At 34.9% G+C, this 27010-nt stretch overlaps 3 protein-coding genes across 9 annotated transcripts; 2 read left to right on the top strand and 1 right to left on the bottom strand.

Annotated features, from left to right (window-relative positions):
- The first annotated feature begins 47 nt into the window (after positions 1 to 47).
- On the top strand, positions 48 to 3281 carry LOC126921942 (NEDD8). Its single transcript, XM_050734028.1, has 4 exons — positions 48 to 505; positions 583 to 600; positions 936 to 1048; positions 1557 to 3281. The coding sequence occupies exons 1-4, from the start codon at positions 488 to 490 to the stop codon at positions 1639 to 1641; spliced, it is 234 nt and encodes a 77-aa protein (XP_050589985.1). The 5' UTR covers positions 48 to 487; the 3' UTR covers positions 1642 to 3281.
- Positions 1100 to 23210, bottom strand: LOC126921914 (broad-complex core protein isoforms 1/2/3/4/5-like). 7 transcript variants are annotated; one of them, XM_050733959.1, is made up of 6 exons: positions 22684 to 23206; positions 22328 to 22522; positions 22055 to 22252; positions 21454 to 21964; positions 21321 to 21380; positions 1100 to 1363 (listed from the first exon to the last, which is right to left on the bottom strand). In XM_050733959.1, the coding sequence occupies exons 2-6, from the start codon at positions 22511 to 22513 to the stop codon at positions 1131 to 1133; spliced, it is 1188 nt and encodes a 395-aa protein (XP_050589916.1). In that variant the 5' UTR covers positions 22514 to 22522; positions 22684 to 23206; the 3' UTR covers positions 1100 to 1130. The 7 variants fall into 7 exon arrangements, with proteins under 7 accessions (XP_050589916.1, XP_050589915.1, XP_050589919.1 ...); XM_050733958.1 differs by lacking the exon at positions 1100 to 1363 and adding an exon at positions 3012 to 6346 and having other exon boundaries at positions 22684 to 23207; XM_050733962.1 differs by lacking the exon at positions 1100 to 1363 and adding an exon at positions 3012 to 5454 and having other exon boundaries at positions 22684 to 23202.
- A 534-nt stretch (positions 23211 to 23744) lies between these two features.
- Positions 23745 to 26825, top strand: LOC126921905 (conserved oligomeric Golgi complex subunit 4). Its single transcript, XM_050733934.1, has 10 exons — positions 23745 to 23896; positions 23985 to 24182; positions 24286 to 24660; positions 24725 to 24933; positions 25017 to 25212; positions 25312 to 25559; positions 25630 to 25852; positions 25926 to 26192; positions 26272 to 26457; positions 26524 to 26825. Exons 1-10 carry the CDS (start codon positions 23825 to 23827, stop codon positions 26779 to 26781), a joined length of 2232 nt encoding a protein of 743 aa, XP_050589891.1. The 5' UTR covers positions 23745 to 23824; the 3' UTR covers positions 26782 to 26825.
- The last annotated feature ends 185 nt before the right edge of the window (positions 26826 to 27010 follow it).

The raw sequence follows: 27010 nt of genomic DNA on the forward strand, positions 1-27010 counted from the left end.
CGCAGGATTAATGGAGTTACAACACTCATACGAAAATAACGATCGAAAACTTAGACGTGCATGTGGTATGGCGCAGCGTTTTGGTGCTCATTTTCGAATTGCCACTAAGCAACTGCTTTTAATCAACTCCGTACGGCCCGGTACGAACTCGCATTTCCCCGCCCTTATATATGCTCGTTTCACCCTTCAAAAGCAAAGGAGCGTATAGTTCGGTTATTTGATCGCTAGAGGCGGTAATTCGTGGAGAGGACTTTTGGCTGAATTTCTTCCATGCTCATTGACAATCTCCCTGCTCATTTCTGCTATCGATATATACGTTTCCGAATTACCGTTAGATGGAGGTATAGAGACTTCTCACTAGATATGGTGAAGGTAGAACATTTTATTCAAAGTTCAGAAAACCGCATACGTGCATCTTTATGTCAATAGCTTTTAATTTGTAACCATAAAGTGATTATTTATTAAATTGTCTTTTAAAACATAAACAATGTTGATCAAAGTGAAGGTAAGAACATTGACCGGCGGAGATGGACCTACGACATTTATAACAAGTTCTGAAAATATATTCTAACCTTGTTTCAGACTCTTACCGGAAAGGAGGCAAGTAACCGCAAAATAATCTTATGTATTTTAAATACAATTCGGCGATTTAATATGTAACAAAGTTTATCTATATATATACTTAGAAAAAAGAACAGTTATAGCAGTAAAATCATCGTTCTAATAAAATCGTGTTGTCAGTTAAAACTAGAAAATTTGACACTTGATGTAATTAATAATAATGTATTATCACAAATTAGAGTTTGTTTCAAATAACGGATATATTCTTCCTCCATTGTTATTTACTATTACTTCCACATATTGTTAATATGTATGATTAATAGATAGATAGTATTTAAGTTTAAGAGCAATCACAGGTATCATTATTCTCATAGATTGAAATAGATATAGAACCTACAGATAAAGTAGAAAGGATCAAGGAGAGAGTGGAAGAAAAGGAAGGGATACCGCCTCAACAACAGCGATTGATATTTTCTGGAAAGCAAATGTAGGTATCATAATTGAATATAGAAATAATATACACAACTGTACAAGATAATTTGCTAAAGAGAAAATTATGTTTTAATGTTTCATTCGATATTGCTTTTAGTATGAAACTGCTTAAAGCATGGTGTAACACATAGCCCTACATTACAATAAGAGCAATAGTAACGAGATTCCTTCCGCATTCCCTTAGATGCGCAAACTTTACATCTTCTTGTAGCATTCATCTTCTTCGGTGTTGATGGAACATACTCTGGAAAGTGACTTTCTACAGTCCTTACTGAATCTGAGTCGTATAGTTGTCCTGGTTTTCTGGTTCCTGTTCCATCAATTATGATATTTTAACATCATTTCTTCTTATTTTCCCTTGTCAAATATATCTTATATTTACATTAAAATCAGAACTGTATTAATTAATACTCATAGCTGCGTGTATGTGTGTGTGTGTACGTTTTTCATTATTTAACGACTGTGAATGTATCGTGAATGTAAAAATTTTTGTTGTCTTTTAGGAATGACGAAAAAACGGCGCAAGATTATAAAGTTCAAGGTGGATCAGTACTGCATTTGGTACTCGCATTGAGAGGGGGTTTATAATTACGACATTCCTTGTTCTGGAATGTATGTGCGAGTGTGTGTGTGTGAATATTACAGATTGTATAAGATCAGCCACAAATATAATAGGATGCTTTCTAATGTTACATTCGCTGCGCTGTGTTTGCAAGGACTTGTAATCGTCTTTGTATCTCTCTTTGATTGAACGGTTACATTTAGAATTGAAATAAATATTAATAAAAGTAATTTAGTTATAGAAACCTAATACTTGCATAACCAATATCGTAATCATCTTTCAATTATATCTATTATGAAAAATATCCGCGTACAATATTTGTAGTATGAATCTAATTTTCCTAAGTTTGTGAAGTCCCCATTGAAGCGAGACCCGATCCGAATTTGAATAAATTTCGTTCGAAAATTCGAGCTCGTATCATATCGATATTAGTTTCTATGATATTTGCTGTTATGAGTTGCCAGACTCCACTTTGTTTTGAAAAATCGTTGGCAAATGTTGCAGTACGCGGTAGAACTCTGCGACTCCTCGTGTCTCGATGTAATATGCCGTAGAAGAGCGGGCTGCGTTGTAAATGTTACACCGCATTTATTACAGAACCACCCTGGCGAATGCAAACTCCATTCCGGTATCCTTGTGTGTGCCTCTATAAATTTATATCTTCCTATAACTAACGCTGCAATAACATTATATCGCAATAAATATTTCGAGACGAATTTTAATTCTTTCAGAAGTACTTCGCGATTGTCAAATAGTAACATAAATGATTTTAACGAACTTGTTTTCTATACGCGTAACGAATGATATTTCGAATCTCACAAGTCTACTTATTATTATATGAACTAGTATATAGAGTAAAATAATGGATATCGCAAGGATAACCTGAGATCCTTAACTAAGTATCAAATGTAAAAATTCTCAAAATTTGATCAAGAATTTTTAGTTGTGCGGCTGTCGGAGATATTTCCAAGAATCCCAGGAACATATATTTTTCGCGGTATACTGGTCGGTTTTTACCACAATGCATATTGTCTGTAAAACTGCAAAATATCCACTTTCCTACTATATTAAAAAAAAAAGAAAAAAAAAATAGAAAAAGAAAAGAAAAGGCAGCAAAAGGAAAGAGTATGTTCACACACCACAAGCAGAACAGAACCGTAATTAAGAATACATTTAAAAGAAGATAATTGTTATGTTCACATTTATATCTTTAATTCCTTGTAAATAAATACCATAAATCGAGTTGAATGTTATTAGAACGCATCAAATACATAATATGTATCTAGTACGTAAGAGAAATGCATCGAACCTACGTTTGTTCGCAAATTTTTGCCTCCATCGTAATTTCTATTTGATATATGCATATCACTTTCCTGAAAGATATCAACACTGGAACTTCCATTGTAAATTGATTTATTTACATTGCTGTAATAACATTTTAAAGCATACTGTTATGTCACTTTTAACTCACAAGCTCACAATTAATACATATACGTAACACGTTTTTAAATCGAAATGAAAAGCTTGCTACTACCGGCGCAATTATTACTTGACCATGTTATCTATAGATAGTTTGCATTTGTTCGTCTAGGTACGTGGTGCGTTCCGCGTTCGCGATATATGGTTAACCATGGGTTTATGAAATAAAGTTTCCACTTAAACATGATATCTATGTGTATCGTTCCTTTCGCGAAAGCTACCCATAACCTGTTAAATGAAATTCGTTACTGCAAACACATCGTTCTGATAAATGCATTTAGTTCTTTTTCGCGCGTGTGCTTTAAAATACGACAGCTGCTTAAATATCATTTAATCGATGTGACGATAAGACAATTGCTGGTTGTGAAACCAATTTAGTAAACTATCGTTAACACGTTAACTATCGTGCGATATACATCGTATAAATTCACGCTGTCACTCTAACATCTTACTTAATATCTAAAAGAAAAACGCATTGCAATCAAGTACATGTTTCATTTAATATTTAGTTAATGGCATAAATTCTGATCGATCGTTTACGAGATATCTCGAAAACTTCGACTTTACCTTGAAACTTGGTGCGATTCTCAACAGCGAACATCTATGTTTAAAACTACGCGTAACTCTACGATTAAGTGCTTCATCGTGCATAAACAATGTCTTTCATCGGACAAATCGATCTCTCTTTACGTATAATTTTGTATCGATAGTTGAAACGGAATGCCTGTATCTCGCGAATCAATCAATTCGAGGATAAAGTAAGAAGCACATCTTATAATTCCCATTCAGATACACGTAATCGAAATGACTGAGCATTTATGACGCTTTACGTTCATTATTTTTTAATTAAGATTTACTGTGTCGCATTACAAATCTAACGTACAATAGTTTCACTATATTCAAGCTTGAACATATCGTTCTAAAATATTATCGAGTAATTACCCTTTATTTAATTTTATTTATTTCTAAGAATTTCGTTAGATATGATCTACTCACGGCGATTAAGTAGAATTTCCGTAAGGCTTATAGCGTAGAATAATCAAATAACTTAAGTTAATTAGCATTATCGATAAAACTAATTTATAAAAAAGCGACACGCACGACACTTAAGCGGTAAAGTTTGGAACTTTTGAATGGTAACGCGACACTTCTCGACTTCATAAATCGCGAAAGAAAACAACGAATAAGAAAGAACGAGTTAAGAGACACAATCCGAACCGTATCAAACGATCGAAAATTACATTCTCGTCATATGGATTATCGGTGAACGAATCGTTTCGTTCAATTCTATACAGAGACAATGTTTACACGAAGCCACAGACGAAAAGAATAAAACTTTCAGTTCTCTTATATTCTCTTATACGCGTTCAACTGTGGTAAACATCTGGAAAGTTAATATGTAAAATGTAAAACTAGATAATTGTGTGTAAGGCACTGTCTATGCGATCCTTCAAAGTAGCTTAGTTCATCCTTATCGAAAAAGAAAACTCGAGCACGCGAATAACAGACGTGTAAACAGAGTCAGTGTAATATCAATATCGAGGTTGTTATTTAAAACGATTTTTACGACGAGTACCGCATGTTTCATCTGATTCGAGTACATTACGGGTAGAAAACGGTTGGCAGCTCACAAGTATAGCTTCTACTGAGTCGCAACATTTAGTTGTAGTAATACGCATCTAAAAGTCTCGAAGAACGCCATTACTTGCACGCTAATGCAACGCATTTGACTCGACCATCCTGTTACTCGCATCGAAATATCGTAATTCTTCTATTGATGATATGGATATCTTGTATTTCATACATTCTATCGCCTGTCGACTAATGTACACAACTTCAAGTTCGTCTGCACACTGTCGATAATCATCGCTTATCGAAGAAACCGTATTATCATCGATTTCGCAGTGTTTCACTGCGAACACAATTGTTATCGAGGGTTTTTAACGCTAACGTGTTAATAATCGGGCGCGTAACAGAGATCCGTATGGAACATTGTCGACTTAAAAGTTTGTATCGTGTAAGCGAAGATACGATAAGAGAAAGAAACGTATTAACAATGGCTTAAAGTACTGTACAGTATTGACTAGAATTTTTATAGAGCGGAGACACGTTAATAACGTTACACATTGCGATTAAATCTTTCGATTTCTTATCGCTTTACACTAAAAGCATAGCGATTAGAAACGAAAGTAATATAAAAGCATACGCGCCATGTGACTGTTCGCTTCTCTGAAAGTCGAAAACGCATATTACCAGTATAGCAAAGGGGTAAGTATTATGTATCAGCTTGCGGAAATCAGAGAATTAAGAAGTCCGTGGATATTTATTTCCCGAAGAAGAAAACGTGTACTCCTAGCTTTCTGCAGTAAAAAAAAAAAACCTCGTATCAGTCCAGCTTTTAGATACCGTAGCAGAGGTTTCGAAAGAATGAGATCGGGATTAGAGAATGATAAATACAAATTAATTAAGTCCCATGTTACTGTCCTCAAACTTTCTGTTTCACGCGAAAATTAACGGCAACGGTTAATATCATAAAACGTTACGCGAACGTTAAAATATTCCAAGAACTATGCAAGCAACGTAAGATTCTACAATTCTTGCCCCTGTCCGATTTTAATACTGTACATAGAGAGAACACGCTAACCAAATGGTTCACTTCAATGTGTACGAATGACAAAATACATGGCGAAACATCGGGTTATTTTAAAGGATGGTTCAGTAAAAGCGGGTTACTTCTCGGAGTAAAGAGAAAAGCGTTGACACATTGACGATGAACGGCGACTGACGGACAAAGGAAAGGAAAAATAGCGGCTGAAGCTAAAAACAAAAGAGAAGAAACAGAAAAGGGAGAAATTACCGAGGGAATTGATCGAAAGATGTTCCTACTTGACGCGAACAGACAAGAAGAAAAACATAGGGGGACCAGGGCGGAGCGAGAAGCAATATTTCTCGACGCGTTCGAAAAAATTTACGAGTCCAATTCGTTTTTCGAGCTGCGCTGCTTCTGGATCGTTTTTTGCCATTGCATGTTATGTTTCAGACGCATGTGACGTCGCAGGTCGGTTCTACGACTGAGAGTGGTGTGACATAGGATGCAGGTAGTCTGGTTGCGATGCACTTCAAGGTGCTGGGTCAGCGAAGCAAGGTGCTTGTAAACGCTTCCGCAGAGTCTGCACGAAAAACGCCCTGGACCCTGCATCACCACTTGACCAGTTGTATCGCCAACATGCTTCCGATTGCGTCCCACCCCCCCTGCAACACATTAACAGCCACGTGACCCGCCGATTCCTCATTGCTTTCTAGGCAATTACATTTCATAAACAAATTGAGGGGACAGTAACACGTAACACAGACTAGATCATTGTTCTACCTGTGCTGGATGTACCGCCTTTCCAATCGGAAATGATAAATCACCATATATCGAATCCTCCGTTGATTCGCGTTTGTTCTCAGAGCCGACTCGTACGTATCGGTCGTGGTCGCGTCATCGTCGCGTCGATACGACAACACGATACGCACAGTAAATACGAAAACCGATCGCTTTATCCGGTTTATGCGGCTCTGCGAGTTGCAATATCAACCAAGGATCCCTTTCGAATCATTACTTCGTTCTACAAATATTTTTCATTTCATTCTATCTAATAATAACTTACATCGATGCGACTCGATGTGATTCCGCGATCTTTATGTATCAACGTATTGCCACTAATATTATATGCAGTATATTAATAAAGTCGTATTGGTGTGTCAAAATTGAGAAACGAAAAAAAGGAAACGTAGTAACTGTGAGAAGCGTGAAAACGTTAAAGCACAATTTAACATGGTACAGTGACAACCGCCAAAAGTAATAATTCAATTATACCGTGTTCAAAACAGAATCATTAATCGATATTAATTAGATAGTTTTCCGTATTCATTTACGAATATCAGTACTTGATACCTACATAGACTACGTTTATAAATAGACATCGCTGAACATACGCAACGTATTCTGTCACCTTCAGCTCGTTAGTTAACACAATAGGTGATCTTGATAATGTTGACTCGTCGAGCGTTTTATGTTTTGCAGACATTGGTTCTATCGCAAAAATTTATTGTACAATAAAATAATGTTCGAATAATAAAAAAATGCGAAGCTTGTATCTATCGTTTGTGCAACACGCATTGTATAAAGTGTAACAACTCGTTATATACTTACTCATCTAGATCGATTCGTATTAAAGTAACAAGTTTAATAAGAACGTAACAACATCGAAATTTGAAACCTTCGATTATGTTTGAAAAAAGAACTCTGCAGCATTCACATTTTGAAACTTTATTCACACATATTTCTTTTTTTCTTTTTCTTTTTTTTTTCTTTTTTTTACTTACATTGTTAACTTGCATAAGCCAAACATAAGATCGTGTAATGATATATTATAATATTTGTATATATATTTTTTAATATATTTATATTTATATATTTGTATTTGTATATTTATATATTTTTATATATATATATATAGATACTTCTTATTTTTATAAATAACTAAAGAAAGAAATATCAATTTTTCTAAAGTAATAATTGGCAATCTTGTACTTATTTGTATTGTGGTTTCCGAGGAATGTGCACATTCGTTTCCTTTAAATTGAACGTAGACGTCTATCCATACACAAGTATAAGTAAACGCATGTACATTTCAATATATTTCCTGCTTCTTTTCTTTAATTTGTAAAGTAAATTAGTATAAATAAAACACGGAGGGGGGGGATAGAAGTAACTTAGAAAGGAATATATCTCATCAAACGTTGATTTGTTCCTCTAATAAAATATCGTAAATTTTGAAAAAAGACGACTCGAAATTACACAATAAAACGTATACGTGCAAATTGTGCGAAGTAAAATATAATAAGCACGAAATACATATATATTATATACTATATATATATATATTTCTATATATATATATATATATATATATATATATATATATATATATATATATGTATATATAGAACTATAAAACGCATGCGATCGCAAATTATAACTTAAGCATCATTAATTTGCATAAAGAAAATTTGCTTCTTCGCATAATAAAAGAACTAAACTGTTACTAAACTGTTGACCCACCCGTTGACTACCACTGTGATGTTCGCATTTCTGTTGATAGAGATAGTGTTTCTTCATAAATATCTTGGTATAGAAATTAAATAGAACAGAATCGTACAAGCATCGAAAATCAGCGGCGTAGTCAACGTTGTGATTAATTTACGACAATTGCGCTAAATTGTTCCCTTTTTAACATTTGTCAACTAGCTTCGATTTGTACTTAGTCACGTCACAATCAAGTTCCGCAAAATATAGATTTAACGCTATGCTCGATTTACAACGTGTTGAAGAACTTTGGCATACAGCGAACAGGAGATCATATCGCATGTTGTCTGTATATATAATCGAATAATAGCCTCTTTATAATCGTACAGAAGTAAACGACTCGAATCGAATTAACTCGCGTAACAGAAGCCAAGCTTCTTTCTATATTACGACTCTTTGGATTAAAATAAAACTCTAACATAGAAAAACGAAACCAAATTAAAACTAAAAAGAAAAAGAAACAAGCAAACAATAAGCATAATATAATAAAATTAACAAAAAATAACATAAAGTAAAGATAATTAACTCTTATATTCATATCGTCATAAATGTATAAACGAAAACAAAGTTCTATCTATTTTTCGTAGATAGGCGAATATGTGCACGTATATGAATTCGGCAAGCCTCTGTGCTTATAATTAAAATAGTACGACGTAATGAGTATGTTTAATATCATAAACGTATATATTATGGCGAAATTTTGGTCCGGGAGTAACATACGGATTCTCCCAGACAAATAAATGAGCAACATAATGCCAATTACTGTCAATGAAGAACAGCTTGGTCGCTAAACACAAATAAAGCTTTTGTTTGCTCCACTTGAAAAAGAAAGAGCAACGAAAATGGCACGTTTCTCTAGTACTCAATTGTACTTCCAATCAACGATCGAATACATTTTACACGTTGCAACATCATGAGTACGAATCGTTCCTTGCCTCGAGGAAGGTTTGCGATCATACGCGATGTTTCGCGAACAAGAAAACCATCAAGATCCATCGAGATGATTGAAAATAAAGATAGAAGCTTCTAACGGCCGATCCTGAAACTTTCGTCGAGGCGGAAAAACTTAACTGAAAAGACATCGAAGCTTCGAAAACGATCGCACGTTTTCGTTCAGTCTCATAATCGATCTATCGTTCAGGATTCTGCGAAATTTGCATATTCACGGCCGATCGTACAAAGAAAGATGCACATTCCTCCTTACACGCTATTAAGTACCGAACTCATTTGACTAGATAAAATAATTTGCCTTTTTCTTTCTGTTCTACTGCATGTCTTTGGTTATAAAAAACGTTAATACAGGGTTTCCTCGTCATTACGCACGCGATATCTTCTCTTTCTTCTTCTTCTTCTTCTTCATCTTCGTCGTTTTCTTTTCCTCCGTCTTCGCCTTCTACTCCTTCCCTCTCCACCTCCTCCTCCTCCTTTTTCATATGCATATATGGATGTACATAAATGGACGTACACACACGCATGTGTACAAATGACTAGGGTATAACGTAAAATGTAAGACAGGTGTCTTTAACATAGGCTTCCCGTCGACGACTAGAGTGACATCTCATGATATATACATTTCTAGCGAATTTCCGTGTTAAATTTGAAAAATAGGGCGCTCCTGATGTCCCGTTTCTCGATGAATCAAACAACACCGGAATGCTAATCTGCTATAGGTAAAAACGTAATAGCTTTTTGGTATGCTTAGCTTGTGGCTACGATACGTTACTTACTCGTTTAGCAGGAATAATTTTCACGCAAAAATATTCCGATCTTTCGATCGCGAATCATTTTTGAACGATTCGATCGACAAATCGGATCATATAAGCAAATATAAATAAATATACCTACGTGTTAGAATCTAAAGAGAAATTATAATCGAAAGCACATGTTCGTAGAAGAGTTGACGCGTGCTATATCGACTCGAATAGTTTATACGTGTACGAGTCAAGAAAAAACACGATAACGATAATAGGTGTGATATAGGTTCAAAGGAGAAGGGAACAGAAAGAGTGGAAGAATCGCGCGCGCGTTTATCCTCTTTTCCGTCGACGGGTGAGTGGATTCGGCAGGATATGTTCACACTAAGGAATAGGACTAGATGTGATTCTTTCGACGCTGCTTTCTCTAATGCGTATAGTAGTATAAGTAGCATTAGATTCGAGGCCAGCGGTGGGGCTTCCGACGTTTTGATGGGCAATCGCGGTGGAGGAGACGGAAATGGGCGTCGGCAGGGTGGTCGTAACATCGGTCGCCGCTGAAGCGCCGCTAACTGTGGAGACTATGGGAACACCGGGAACGGTGTTGGTGGACGCGGTTCCGGTTCCAGTTGGGGTTGCAGACCCAACAGCGGCTGCGGCTGCTGCGGCGGCGGCTGCTGCGGCGTTTGCGACTGCAGTTGCAGCGGCGGCGGCGGTCGTCCCGACGCCCAGCCAACCGTGCCGATTTTTTAAATGTCGCTTCATGTGCGTCGTGCGGCTCAGCACTTTATGACATACCGGACATTGAGTCGTTCCTTTGTGCATGTTCATGTGTTTGTACATCGAGTCCCGATTCCAAAATGTTTTACCGCAGAGTTTGCACGAATGCGACGGCTGTTCGATGACCACCGTACGAGAATCTAAATCAGATATAAACGTTCATGGTAGTACGTACGCCCACGTTGTGCGTGCAATCTGACACTCACGATTATTACGTCTATCGGTCTTTAATCTCGTGCTCTCTCATCTTTTTGCGTATCGTCGCTAAAGCGCGAACGATCTTCTACACAACCAATACTATTCTCATCGATAAGCATTAGAAAATATCGATCGCACGCGATTTTTCGCTGTTTTCTCTAATTCGTTCATTTCCTGTACCTTCCCTTCTTTCCTTCCTTTCTTCCTTGCTTCCTTCCTTCCTTTATTCTTTTTTTTCCACTTTCCTTCTCTCTTTCTCCCTCCCTACCTCCTCCTTTCTCACTCTCTCTCTCTCTCTCTCTCTCTTTTTCCTTTTTATCTTATTCAATTATAATTACTTTTCTGTTATCCTACTTGCAATTCACTCGATCTATGCATCAACGGCTCGAGGAGACGAACGATAAGAAAAGGCAGCACACACGATGAGTTGTACAAGGAAGAGCAACCACGAGGTGGTAAACACGCAACTTTAAACTTTTGGAGCAATCATGCTACTGTGAATTGTGAATACAACGTTTGAACGACAACCAAACAATGTATATACGTACAAAAAATGTTCAATATTCATGCAGAAGAATATCAGAAGTCCTATTTCAAGGTATATCGATCAGTTGCAGTTAGAAATGCAATTGAAAATCACAAAACAAGCATCTTGTAATTACGGTGATCACACATTTACCTTATATATGATACACAAGAAATTAGATCTTTCTGTGAATTTTCGTTAAACGCCTGCTGTGTGCAGTGAACCGACAATCATGTATTCCTTTTGATGAACATACGTCTATTTGTGATACTAGGTTCATGATAATATTGTGAATATCGGGCGATAATCACGAGTCGTCATTGGTTACATTTTCGTGGACGCGGTTAACGCAAGCGCTTGTCAACGGAAAGAAAGGAAAAGAAAAAAAATATGAAAGAACAAAAGAAAAAAAAACAAAAAACGATACATCTTATACGACACTTTTATTTTTCAGACCACGCATGTACGTACAAAACAAAAAGCGATAACGGTGTATGGTAATTCTTTGCGCCAAACACATTCTTCTATAATATTTACAAGCTACAATGCAATGACTTATCTTTACATAATAATTTGTTCAAAATTTATAACTATGATAAGAATTCCTTAGTAAGAAACAGAGAAATCTACCATCTTATATTCCGTATTTCCAAAGAGATGATTTGTATATTCGGAAAAGAATCGAACTCAGGAGCATGAAAGGCAACGTGCCGATTTTTTGTTTCCCTCTCTCTATCTCTAGTATCGATTAATTAAGGTATCTCTGGTATGTTTCGAACAAAGATAACAAGTATAAAAAATCAATCGGGCGTTCATGAAAAATTGTTCAACGATAAAGTAATAAAATTATAACCAGAGGATTTTCATAATTTGTATATAGATTACACAATTATTATGTACACGATATGTACAAATTCAGCGATCATGGCGTAAGCCATACTGTGCAGGATACGTATTACTGTTTACGGAGTAATGGGTATTCCATGCACATACGTGATAACACAGTTTTACGCTTGGTCGTTGCCAACTATCGTGATATGTGTAATAAATATGGAAGCGAATTGAAAGTAAGAGCCGAAAGAGAGGAAGTGAATGCAAATGATTGATATCGAAACAGTAGTGGATGGATTTCGGTATTTCCTCGCGTGGAATTCAAAGTACCAGATTAAACGTGAAATTCACAGCCTATGATAATATAAAACCAGCCTTACAATTCTTACAGTTTGTTATCCAACTGTTATAAATGTCATAAGTATTTCTAGTTGCGTGAAGTTTCGTGTTATTTAACATTAATACCATGAACATTTAACATGTGACAGCGCATCGTATACTTCCGAGCGAAAACAGCCTGACAGATCGGACAAATTGTGTCACCCCTATGTATACTACGATGATGCGCCAAAGAATCACCACGATTATAAGTACGACCGCAAACGTCGCATACCCAACGACCACTTCGATCATGAAGAGGCTTATGCCTACGTCTGATCCGCTCGTAGCCGAGGCTGGTCTGTTGCTGTTGTTGTGGTCGTTGCTCCTGTTGTTGCAACTGCTGCTGCTGAAGCTCGTGTCGATGCTCATGATGATTCCCAATGGGCGTTGTATCGTGCGTAGATTCTGCGCACACAATCCAAATTGTTCCCATACACACAGACAGCTTCGTACTTATGTGATAAAATTTCACTGTTTTGCATGTTTCGAATCTTGAAAACGGGATTTTAATGTTTTCTGCGGTTTCGTTCATTGCTTGCCCTTGCTCTGTATTATTTTTCTAATGTCAATCTATCATGGAAGTAACTTGGTTGAATTTTGACGCGCCGAATATCTTGAAAATAGCGATCGTGACTTTTGCCTCGCGAAAAGGAAGAAAAGAAATAGGAGCAAGGGAGTAAGATCGCGAAGGGGATACGTCGTAACGGACGGCTAAAAGACAGGCAAGCGAGTGTTCGCAGAGGATTTAGGGCACGTATCGCAAATAACCATCGTCTTCTCGAGCGTGACTCGCCTCACGAAAGTATATCTGCTGTATAGCCACTGTAAGTTGAAAAATTCCCACAAGCATGTTTAACAAAGCGTCTGTTGCTAAAGAGAAAAGAGAAGATTTTCTCGAGTACCGGAACAACAAGAAGCTTGAAAATGTTAACGTTTCTGTATCGATAGCTACGGTAATACGAATAACCGAATGTTAAACAATCGATTTCAACGTTGTCCTTTCGTTAATTAATTATCTTTATGATCTTTGAACGAGTGAAACAAAGGATGTAGTTTTTGGAAAGTTTTATTACAACTTTCTAACAGTGATTCAAATATGAAATATATCTTTCGAGACTGTTTTAGTAAATCGTATACAAACATCCTGTAATAACGTAAAACTTTCAGCTATAAATAGATACGATGTATTAAATTGTAAAAATTAAACGAATAGGTATAGCGCATCGCACCAACAACAGTCGCATTTCTCTCGTATTTCGAACAAGTAAATAATCGTTTACGAAATAAAACAAAGTATAGGAAACAAAAACTAAGATCGATCGAATCTTACTTTATAGCGACACGAGTAAAAAGTATTAATTAATTCTTTGAATCGCTTATTTTCTAAATACGTTTTCTCTCTGAGGAACTTTACGTTTTCTCGCGTCATCTGTCGTTGATGGCACTTTGTTCGAGTCTACTGACATCAGTCTATTTAACACGAATACAGAAAACGATTGACAATAAACCAATCGATTCTTGCCGAAATCTCTCGTGTCTGTTCAAAGGTTTAAATATATCAAGATTTAATGCGAACGATAAATAGAAGAGGTACGCATAAGAGTACGAAAAAAATATTCCGGAGATTAGAACAGCTTAGAATCGATATGATACTGTTGAGTCAGAAAAGAACCATATATATATATATGCATACATATATACATGTATATATATAAAAAAAATAATAAATCACATTAAAAACAATCGCGTTAGAAACGTTTTATTTGTTCCAGAGACACGCGATGGTCACCGATCAACAATACCACGACGATATCGATCGTTCAGCCGGTTCTTTCTATCCGAAAGTAAAATATAAAAACGATAAAAAATAAATGTCTCCTCACGAGGCAGTACTATGCGATCACTTTCGAAAGTTCAATTTAGCGTCGACACTGAACGTGCACTTGTGGATGCGCAGCAAATGAGCCTTCATGTCGTAACTTCGACTGAAGATGCGCTGACAAATCGGGCACCTGGTTTGCCCTGTATGCAAGTCCTTGTGCAGTGTCAACGACATCGGATGCTTGAAACCTTTCCAACAAATTCTACAGCGAAACAATAATTCTGTATCCGTGGACTGACCGTAGTCATCGTCCGAGACGAGGTCCGCGGTTGCAGGACCGGCGCTACCACCCCCGCCCCCTGCGGTATCTCCTGCTCGTTCTACAAATAAACACAAACACACAAGATCACCTCTATATTAACTAGAACACACTATGTGCCGTATGCAAACTTAGATATCGCGTTCTCGACAAGAGACACGATACCGTTCAGTACCTTTCACCTCTGCTTCTTACGCGGTCGTTACGCGGTTTAATTCTTACGAAAACACCGAAAAATCTTTCCTTTCCTATCGTCTCTGTAACCGCGAACGCGAACGCGAACACGAACACGAACACGAACACGAACACGAACACTGATATGGATGCGAATGCACAGATCATTTGAAATTTCAACGATCCACGAACTTTTTCTTAGTATTCGCGACGATATATTCAAGACGATGGATCGTTTACTTTCCTTCGCGATTTCGGGCACGGTCGTTCACACGATGTGCATTGAAAGCTTAAGCTGATTAGATTAAATCTAATTAGACCATATAGAGAGACAGAGAGCATATGACACCACCGAAAGGAGATACAAGCCCGACAAGGCCCCAGGCTATTGAAATACACCGAAACTACCAACCACACGATATACATATAATATACTTCTAATGTTGTAATAACTCCATTTATCAAGGAACGTGAAATTCATTTCATTTTCCTTTCCTTCCTCAATCTTCGTCTGCGCGTTTACTTAGCATTTCAAAGGATCGTTCGCGTGACGTGGGTTTTAAGGAGGATAAGCTGTCTTCAATTACAATATCGCTTCGATTCTTTTTATTAGAAAGTTCGCATGTGTTTCACAACTTTCTTCTAAAGTTGTTCATTCGAACCGAATCTTTTACAACGTTTCACGTTGCGCTTTTTATCGACCCAACGCCTTACATAACACGAGTATTTAAAGGAAATTAATTGGACGGCATTTTATACTTGCGAATTCGGACTCTTTGTGAACCGTATAAATCGACAAATTTGATTCTAAAAATCTATGCTAGCGGGAAGATTAAATAAACCATTTCTTCATACTATGAGCGATGTGTGCAACGATGAATGTCAGTCTATAAGTGCTCGTACTAGGAAGCACACTATATCGTTATTCGCCTTATGATTAAATCCATCAGATACATACAAATACAAAAAGCATTCATTCGACACTATTTAGCCATTAACAAACTTAATTATACGAGATCTTCGGAACGTTATGACAATGATAACGATAATGAACGTAGGATTTTTATAAAACGCCTTTTTCTTTCGTAGTTTGTACCAACGAAATGGTTACTCCTGACTCGATAATAGTAACCGCGTGACACAGATATTCCACGTATATGTAACTGTATGATTAAACAAGTTATTTTCACCAACTAGACGACTTATCGCGTAATGAGTAAGCTGCTTACTTTTCACATATCTATAAGTTGAATATAATTGGACCGTGATTATTGAAACGAAATCATTAAATATAATGACGTTCGACTTACAATGTGAATGTTTCGTGAAATGTACCAAGATACAAATAAAAATGATGGTAAAAATGACAGAACAATACATGCATAAAATATCACCACATATGCGTACCTCGTAAAAGGAAAAAAAGAAAAAAGAAAATAAAGGACGAAATTGACATTGGTACTCCGACGAAGGTGACCAAGTATTTGTATCTAAGTACCATCGACAAAGAGCCGTAGAGCATTATCATATAAATCGATAACGAATTTACTCGTCGCAGTCTTATGTAAATATAGAGTCAAAATTAAATTAAATAACGTTTCTTCTATTATGCTAGTGTGAGCATATGAAACAATCAAGCCATCGAGCGCGGTCAAGTTACTAAATATAAAATACAAACGGTTTGAAGGAATATCCATTGTTTGGATAATAACCGGTCAGTTAACTGATAATTTACGACTAACATGAATTATAAATAAGCACTAAATTGTTGTTACATTGTAAAAAATAGTTGGCAGGTGGACAATACTTGCAACGAAGCAAGATCGTGTTCGGAGTATGATAGGTTTCGAACGAGAACGTTCATTGTTACTTCTTTCACGAAGTAGCCTCTGTGTCGAAAGACCAGAAAATAAACGATTAAAGTATTCTCATTGTTGAATAGATTGAATCGTACACGCGCGCGCGCGTACATTATATTAAAATAACAAAAATGAAAACGCAACACTATCACCTAAACGTATTATGCATTTCCTAGCTGTTTCGGCGAGAAGGTTGCGTGCAGAACGACCACGCGTCCACATCGAGAACACGCGAAATGCGCTTCGCACCCAATAATTTTGCGGAATAAAACCGACAATCACAAGGCACGAAAGAGATTACAGGTTGAAAACTAACGTGGAGAGTAAACGTACGAAAGCAGGATAATAAAATTATTCGCGATCGCATCAAAAACAGAAGGAAAAAGAGTAAAAAAAAAAAATATCATACGTTTGCTAATAAATACACATGCGTACAACTTGGCCGAAATATAACATTTTCGGTATCGACCAAAGAGGAAAAAAGAAAAGAGAAAAGAAACCAACAAAGAATGTTGTTCCCGTTCTAATGCTCATTTTCTCCCTCTCCCTTTCCCTCTCACCCTCTCTCGCTTTCTCTCTCTCTCTCTCTCTCTCTCTCTTCCTCTCTCTCCCTCTTTCTCTCCTCTTTTTCTCTTCTTCTGTTTATTCCCTTGTTGTTTCTCACTATCGATTCACGTCGTTTTCCCTTGTCGTAGATGTAACATACAGAGAAAGTCGAAAAGCACAAGGGGTGTGTGATTAGTCGAGTAACGATATTAACTCAGGGTAGTCGGAGGGGGCGAGTTGGTGCTATGGGGGCGGGATGTGCGGGATGGCGCGCATTTTGTGAAAATCGACGAAACATGGCCAGCGGCACAAACAGGCATTGCAGGGCCAACATTTGAAGCGCGTCTGCCTGAGTTTTCCACGTGATGTGACCATTCCGCGCTGCTTGCAGTGTACACATACTTTTCCGTGACCGTTTGCTTTGCTGAGGCTATGCGGCTGACCAGATACGTACGTAATCCCTCCTGAAGAAAACACATTGGCCAAACACTTCGGTTAGTCAATTCTTAAGTATATGTGCACATGCAGGCAACCATTAGTAAACAAATTTCTTTAACGACCAATCCCAGCACCAACCAATCCCGTAGCCGTGAAAGCCAGTCTAGAGTATCAGCGATACCAATACCAATGATATATTTTTCGTACGTGTATGCGTGTATTTAGATGGAAATGTAACATTGCCAGGTGCTAGCCGAATCTGTCGATCACCGGTCTTTCCTTCTCGTTTTGTGTTTCTCTTCTCGAACTCCTCGATCGAATTTCTCTCATTGCTTCCCGCCTCGATAATAAAATCGTTACATTTTTAATTTTTTCTCCTTGCTACCACCCCTCCCTACTTCCCCTCCTCTTTTTCCCTGCGTTTGCAACGCAGTCTGGAAACTATCACGTATCATACGTGCGTTTGATACATTTTACATACGTATATAGTACGTATATCGCGAATGCTGCTCCTTCAACCATTCGAAAATCAAGTGCTTCGTCAATCATCTTTCTCTTTTTGTCTTTGATCATCAAAAAAGCCGTTCGTTCACATGTATTTCTTTTAATATATCTTTTATTTTATTTTGTCATTTTTAACTTCGTTACGTGCCTCTGCTGATCATCGTTCGGAAATCGTACTCCCTGTTCGGGCATGTGTACGTTTACTCTCTGCGCTCCAAGATTTCTTATTTGCATGAACGTAAAACGACAACGTCGTTAAAGATTTGAAAGTATCAAGTTGAAGCCTGCCTGGTCGTTTTTATATACAGAACAATATATTAAAATTCCGATAAACGATTGTGTTGCGCTTGGGTAATCGACTGTAAGTTTGAAGATCGATCGACCGACGCTTCATCGTCTTGATAAATAATTCTTCGATTCAGTATGTTATCGCCAATTTGCTGGAGAGCAATAAGGTCGGCACACGATTACAATTTAACATCGCTTCACGCTCAGTTATAAAAAAGTTTAGCGCGTACAGCGCGAGCAAAGGAGAGTAATCCACGCACACACACACAACACTCGTAATTCTAATATAGAGCATCAGTTCGATCGCCCTTCCGCGCATTAATAATAACATACAAACATCCTCCTGTATCGTCTATATCGTTATTTACATGATTATTTCACGCCTGAAATATTGTTACATGAATTGTATACACGATCCTATTCCTTTTTCGGTTTACAGTTTCCGAACGGAATTTTCAATACAAAAATTCTTCTAGAAACCCTGTTTCCGGGCCTGTTTCCGCACGCAAAGGTATAACTATCGGTAAACATTAAATTCGCGTTTGTTCGAATAATTCATGCTCCTGTTTTAACGATCAAACGATAAACACAAAGAAGCTTTGCTTACCTACCTGCCGAAATTGACTTTTGAACAGGTCAAATGTATTTCGGATCGGGTCGCGTTAAAAAATTCTTTGCGGAACAATTCGAATTATATCATGTCTGAAAATAATCGCGCTGTAACAATTGACTTTGACGTTTCTACATGAGAAATGAAAGTTTATTGACAAAATAATTGAACGTTCAGTGAAATAAACATAATGCTCCCATTCCTATCGTGTTTCAAAGGCTCATCGATTCGACCTGAATATCGGATACCCACGCACCCACATTGAGTTTTTGGAATTTACGGTACATTATATAAAAAGAAGAAATGAGTATATAACAAGATGTTCGGATACAGAAAAGGATCATTTACATGCCATTATCGCCAGCACCACCACCATTGCTACTTACTTCAAATTAGTTCTTTTACAAGGCTACGAAGTTTTATTGTAAAAAAAAAAAAAAAAGAAGGATGAATATACAAGCTTGCAAGTTAATCTTAAATAGCAATAGAATTAAATTTCACAAATCATACGAAAATCATAGATAAAGGTAAACGAAATAAGTATTTCATTTACAAATCTGAATTTCAATCGATGCGTCGAATTCATAGCATTGGAATATACACAGAACCGTGTAATAATCTTTTGTCTTTTTCTTTCTCTGAATTTTCATCCATACTTTTATATATCATATCTACGTGAACGATAGAGACAACGATGAAATTAATGAATTTAAGATTAACTTTGCATGCAAGTGAAATCAACATGTGAGATATGTATGTATTTGCACCACACACGTGCGTGCGTGTCCTGCGTACAGTTCTGCGGATTCAAAGAAATTACCTCATACCAGCGTTGAAAGATATTTTAGTGTATACACAGAAATATGCTTACAGTTAGTGCTCGGAAGGAACGCAGTAGTGGCTTTATACGAGTTATTAAGGGAATGTTGATGATTGTCGGCACACATACAGCACTTGGCAATGCTTACTAATATCTACAGTTCAACCTACACCCGAGTGCCTATGCCATACATTTACATCCAAAAACCATGCATATTTTATATTATAGTACAGTTAAATGATTAACGGAAATAAAGTAACATTTTTTCACAATAGAAAATGCATTTTTTTTTTTATGATTCCAAGATATTTGCATCGATATTTTACTACACGATCGTTTTAGTTAACCCGATCCTGATGTTTTTATTGAAATGATAAATTTACAAACAAAAAAGTTAAAAACTATTTTAAACGTAAGATCTAAAAAATCTGATATTCGATAAATTATAATATTTTTAATGCGAATAAACTTTTTCATAAAATTTTTAATTTCTTGCTTTTTTTCATAAAATCGAATTTATAACTGGAATTTTTTGTCTAAAACCTATTCATCTCGAATTGATAATTTGATAATTGATAAGTGGTTGCTACAACCACTATTAATGGCTTTAACTTTATCAGTGTTTTGTCAACAAATTTTTCATGTGTAACGATAATAGAAAACTGTATCTACATTCTATTAAACTTTTACACTTTACGTCATAAGAAGTTCACGCAACTTTCTTTCAAATTAAGTATATAATAAAATTAATCCCCTTTCTTCTATGTATATAGTCTGCATAATTCATCAAATTCCGAATAATTTAAAATAAATAGAAGTTATATGTAAAAATACGCATAAAAACCATTTTGTACCCATATTCAAATAATTCTATATAATATATTAATGATACATATATTGTAGGATAACCATAGTTTGGTGAAACGAAAATTATTTTTTTCGCGTTTATAAACATAAAATGCACTATCTATCGATAATTAAATATCATTTTAAAATTAATTAGGAATCATTAGCATCAGCAATATATGGGTACAAAACTTAAAGTTAGTTTGCAGTGCCATTTCTCTTAATTAAATCTTCGATATAAATATCAAATATCATCATATTTGATTCAAATTGTTGTACCTGTAAAATACTAGGAATTACAGATTCTATTTTGTTATGTACGTTTTATTGAAAATAACTTCTTAATACAGTTCTGGTAATTGTTAACATTTATTTTAAAAAATTAAAAGATATGGCACAACATTATATCGTGTGTCATAGTAAGGTAAAGTAAATACTGATTAGGGAAACACTTACCCTGCACTGCTTCTTGTGTTAATCTTTCTCCAGAAGTACTAGGTTTCGAAAGCAAGTGCCCTAGTTAACAAACAAGATTATGCAACATATCCCTCTATACTTTAAAGATAAAATAAAATAATAAAAATCTTACCAACATCAGTTGTTTGATGTTTGAGATCCAAGCTATCTGAAGTAGACTGATTGCTCGAATAAAATGTCTGAGTGATATCAGGTTTCTGATCATGATCAGGAGTATTAGATGATGTATCTTCTATACCAATCTTATTTAGCGAACTGTCTCCCAAACTTTGTTCTTCATAACTACAGCTACTTCCATCTTGTACTAAATATTCAGGCATTTCCAACTTTAAATTTGGCATTAGTGGTATTATTTCAACAGGATCCGAACCAGTCGTTGATTGATTTTCTGAAGTTTTATTTTCAGAATCTTTTGAAGATAAAGCATTACTTATAGTTTTATCCACATTTGTATTTGCATTTTCTCTACATTTTCGTCTTTTGCTTGGTGGAGCATCAGGTTGTAAGTCAACAGCATGATAAGGCATTGGAGATGAAGGTGACTTATTTCTCTTATCTGCTGCTGTTTTGCTAGAAGCATTTTGAAGTTGAATTTCAGGTTCATTAGGAATTTCTATGTCATCCTGAAATACAGTTTAATGTGATACAAATGTATTATTTTAATTTAAGCAGAAAATATCTAATCATATTTTTAAGAATTTTGAAAAACATACCTCTACTAAACTATCATTATCTTTTCCTGTACCATCGGTAAGGCCCTGAACAGCAAGCAGTTCAGCAGTTGTTAAAAAACTGGCTAATTGTTCCTGAACCACATTTACTTCACCCTGATACATAAAATCAACCAATGCAGCCAAATCATCAAATTTTACATTACGAAATATTATAACAGGATGCTGACATGGATTTTCCTAAAATAGAATAAGTATCATTTATAAAATATATGTTAACAGTAATAAATTATTAAATTCCTAATTTTACTTTACCTTAAATAAATCTCTAAAATATGTACTACATGCAGATAATAGCATTTTATGTGCTCTTATTCTTTTTCCTTCGCAGCTTAAAGTTACATCAACGAGATCCTCTTCTGTTCTCAGTGTATCAAAAGCACAAGTAATATGTTTTAAGTAATTATTCCACCTAAGAGAAAACTGTTGGCTCGAACCCATGCTGCTTTTCTAAAATAAGACAGCAGTATTGTCCAAATGTAAAAAAAAATATTGACAACTTTAACATAAGTGTATAATCACAAAAATTAGTATCTGCATAAAACTCATAGAATATAAATTACATTACATATTGTAATTTCCATATTTAATATTCTTAAACAATGGTTTACCGTATTTGCAATTAACGAGCTCCAAAAATAATGAGTCAGGTCAAAAATTTGTAGTCTTTAATATGTAACACAGTTAAATTGTCAGTATCGATCCTAAAATGACTACTGAAGTGATGAAATTATTTAAAAAGCGTGGAAGTAGCGTTGACTTGTTAGTCCTGATACGTTTTGCAAAAAATAAAAACTGTAAACAGTAAAGTGGAATAAAATTTCATGGCACTGTAGGAGGTTTCACGGGTTCCGCATGTAGATGAAAAGTGGCGTCGTTCAACTAAATGATTTCAACGTTATGTAATTGCATCGCGCCAGACGATCTTATGCACGTTAAACGATTTTTCACAGAATTCTGTCACTTTAGAAGTTACACTTTTCGATTAAATGACAGCTGGTAGCCATTTTCCTTCAGGAAAACGCGTAAGATGCGCGGAAAGAACTCAACTTCCTTCTGAAACCACGCGCGATGCGTGGGACGATTCGATGCATGTGTAGAACACCTTAAAGGCGTTGTCATTGGTGAATTTTCATTTGTACTGATATTCATGAATACGATTGATCACAATTTTTATATGTTCGAGTATACTTTGTATTTCATTATAAAAGTATTCAAAATTAATCAATATCTAGCAAAATTCTTTTAGGATGTTCCGATTATAAAGATGCAATTTTCTAGCTCAACCAAAATTTGAATACTGTTACTATTAGTTTTTCATACTTATTATATGTATCATTGAAAACAACAAAATATATACCTACGAATAAATAACTCAAAAATTACAAAACACAAATAACTATTAAAAATATGTAACTTTTATTCGTTAATATAATCATAAAAATTATCCGATTACAAAATAAAGTAAATTTAAAAATTCCGCCATTATTGAATTTTGCAATTATTCATCATATATGTCATAAAATGTTTTTTGAATACGATAGATTATAAATTTTTAGCCACATATATATACATATATATACATATATACGTAGCGGTATATATATATATATATATATATATATATATATACGGTTGAATCGTCTTTCCCTTATGTTATTATCTAGTATGATAAATTTCACGGTTTAATAAAATTGTTGCATTTTAAACTATTCTAGGTGTAATGTAAACCTCGTATTCTGCAATAGTATAATGTGTATCATGGATTTACCTCCAAATCAAGACAATTTGACACATATACTTAATAAATTATCAGAAGATGAGGTTTCATCATATTTTCTTTCCAAATTTGATTTTTTCATTTGGATTTTTAAAAATCAGGTGTATTTAAAGATTAATTACTTAATTACAGGTTAAGATAGAAAAAAGTTTAGAAAATATACTTTCAAAACAATGTCATGTAGAAGCAAAGCTCCAAAGTATAAGTAAGGTATTACCTAATATTGTTATAATACGGACAGAAGGAGAAAAGTTCTGTAATATGATTAGACGTACTAATGAACTAGCAGAAAATGTAAGTGCCAAAGTAAGACAATTGGATTTAGCAAGAGTAAGTTGAGCTGCAACATTGACTATACTACTGATAATAATTTCATTATTAAGTTGTTTATCATATAATGCATCAAGTTTAATTACTTGTTGTTATATTATAGAGCAGAGTATACGAATGTCAAAGACGTGTTAATGACATTCTTGATTTACAACTATGTAGTGAAGGAGTAGCTATGGCATTGTGTAATGAAGATTATGAACAAGGTGCAGCACATGTTTATCGTTATTTATCAATGGATCAACAATTATTAGAAAGAACAGCTGAAGACATTTTGATGGATCAGACTAGTGTCAGTTGTTCTCTAATTACATTACAACAAGCTGCATTACAACTCAGAACTGTGGTTACACATAAATTTGATGAAGCAGTAAAATTAGAAGATCTTGCATCTGTTGAAAGATTTTTCAAAATATTTCCTTTATTAGAGATGCATACCGAAGGCCTTAAAAAGTTTTGTAGTTATTTATGCACAAAGGTAATAAATTATATAATTTTTTAAGCACTATAAACTTTACATAATTGTGTATTTCTAACATTAGTTGCAAGAAACAGCTCAAAAAAATTTAAAAGCAGCTTTAGAAATAAAAAGTAATGATAAAAGGGCGTCGGTTATTTTTTCTGACACTATGACATTACTATTTGAAGGAATTGCTCGTATTGTAGAGATACACCAACCAATAATTGAAACATATTATGGTCCTGGAAGATTATTAACGACAATTTCTATTTTGCAAAAAGAATGTGACAGGTATATTACATGTATTTATATTTATAATGTATATAGGGAAATTGTATGTACGTTCAAAAATATAAAATTTATGTTTTAAATAGACAAGTCAAAAAGATTATTACAGAATTCATGAAACACCGATCTATATCTAAGAAAGTACAAATTGTAAATGATCATGTTCGTAAACCAAGTTCTGAAAGAGCAGATCCCAAAGAGTTTGATCTGTTATTGGGAGAAATTACTATAATGCATTCACGTGCAGAATTATACATAAGATTCTTAAAAAGAAGGGTTAAAGTAAGTTAAATGTGTTTAAATACTCTTACATACATGCTACATATGTGAATATTTTTAAATACTTCAAAGTTCTATAAAATTGTAATATTTTTATTCCAGAATGATGTAGAAATTAGTGTAACAAATGATGCACAATACAAAGATCTAATAAATGAATTCGAAAATATTATCAACAATTCTGATTTAGCACATGGTATGCAAGAACTTTTAGGTGCTTATCTTGCTTTAGAAAGATATTTCCTCGAAGAAAGTGTAAATAAAGCACTAGGAATGGATACCTTAGATCAAGATCAACAAACATCTAGTATGGTTGATGATGTTTTCTTTATAGTACAGAAATGTATTAGGTATTGGCAAAATTTTATAATTTATGTTTAATTCAAGTACGAACTTAAAATACAAAATTTTCATGTGTAGGCGTTCTATGTCAAGTTGGAGTATAGACGGTGTCTGTGCTGTAGTTAATATGGCTTGTGGAATATTAGAAGGGGAATTTGCAAATAGATTACGAAATCGATTGCGACAAGGTTATCCAGCAGGATACTTAGATTTGGCACAAGCTTACAGTGCCCTTCAAACAAGTATACAACATGGTCGTCTACAAACTTCAGATACGGAGCTCGCCCGTCTAATGTTTTTGGTAGTATTAAGTACAAAATTTACAATTGTTGCATATTTTATATGTTAATTTGCTTTACGTATTTCATTCATAGGCTTATCTAAATAACACCGACGTAAGTATCGAATATGTCGAAACGCTATGTAAAAGTCTTAGTACAGAAATAGATGCGACATTTCCCAATATGCAAAGTAAAGAAAGAGGTAAAATCGACAGTTGTTTATCCGGCTTAAAAGGTGTTATGTCGATTTTGCGAGCGGTTAATGATTATGGTCTAGAACAGTTACGAGTAAGCGCTGTCAAACCGAGAGTCACACCTTGGGTCGATGCATTCTTATCAGTGGATCATCATATAAACGAGGTAAACAAAATATATAATCATAAGAAATAATTAAAATGAGTTACATAAAAAACTTGTAACGATTCGTTAATATCCATAGGATGACTTATTAAGATATGAAACAGAAGAACCTTTCGTACAAACTTTAATTATGAATTTAGAAGGTTTACTTCAAAGTTTTAAAGGAAGTTTAACAGCATCTAATTATGATGCTTTAATTGGTCTTCTTACTGCTGAAGTAACAGCTCGTTTAGAAAAAGTTGTATTAAAGTCTACTTTTAATAGAGTATGTATATTTTATGATTTTATTTTAATTTTAATATTTATTTTCTAATAATCAATAATTTTTTAGGCGGGAGGTCTTATACTTGATAAAGAAGTACGGTCACTAGCAAGTTACTTAGCCGCTGTTACCTCATGGTCTGTACGTGATAAATTTGCACGATTAACGCAAATAGCTACCATATTAAGCGTTGAAAAAGTAGAAGAACTAGCAGATTATTGTGGTGCAGATGCAATAGCATGGAGATTAACACCCGCGGAAGTTCGACGTATTGCTTCTATGAGGATAGATTTTCGTCCCGAGGATATAAAAAGATTGAAACTTTAATTTTTGTTTAATTTTATTGGTATAATAAATATTAATAAACAGCATTATTAGTATTACTTAATTATTATTAATACATATAATACATCTTATTTTTATCAAATTATTTTACTATAAACTAATAATACTAATTACTAATAACTAGTAATACTACTAACAATGCTTAAATTTTATGATCAAAGTCAAGTTTTAGATATTTTTAAAACATATGGCAATCCTTAACAATTTATTA

The sequence above is a fragment of the Bombus affinis genome, chromosome 11 (assembly GCF_024516045.1).
Source record: "Bombus affinis isolate iyBomAffi1 chromosome 11, iyBomAffi1.2, whole genome shotgun sequence".
Lineage (NCBI taxonomy): Eukaryota > Metazoa > Arthropoda > Insecta > Hymenoptera > Apidae > Bombus > Bombus affinis.

What these genes read in the sequence shown, in the direction of transcription:
- LOC126921942 (XM_050734028.1), top strand. An exon ending in ATATTTTCTGGAAAGCAAAT is followed by an intron (nt 1,049 to 1,556) that starts GTAGGTATCATA and finishes GTTGTCTTTTAG; the next exon opens with GAATGACGAAAAAACGGCGC.
- LOC126921914 (XM_050733955.1), bottom strand. Translation starts at nt 22,513, where the DNA reads ATGGGTTCGAGCCAACAGTTTTCTCTTAGGTGGAATAATTACTTAAAA. An exon ending in ATTTTAGAGATTTATTTAAG is followed by an intron (nt 22,253 to 22,327) that starts GTAAAGTAAAAT and finishes ATTCTATTTTAG; the next exon opens with GAAAATCCATGTCAGCATCC. An exon ending in AACACAAGAAGCAGTGCAGG is followed by an intron (nt 10,843 to 21,320) that starts GTAAGTGTTTCC and finishes TATCTGATTTAG; the next exon opens with ATTCTCGTACGGTGGTCATC.
- LOC126921905 (XM_050733934.1), top strand. Translation starts at nt 23,825, where the DNA reads ATGTGTATCATGGATTTACCTCCAAATCAAGACAATTTGACACATATA. An exon ending in GTAGTTATTTATGCACAAAG is followed by an intron (nt 24,661 to 24,724) that starts GTAATAAATTAT and finishes TTCTAACATTAG; the next exon opens with TTGCAAGAAACAGCTCAAAA. An exon ending in TCGCCCGTCTAATGTTTTTG is followed by an intron (nt 25,853 to 25,925) that starts GTAGTATTAAGT and finishes TTTCATTCATAG; the next exon opens with GCTTATCTAAATAACACCGA.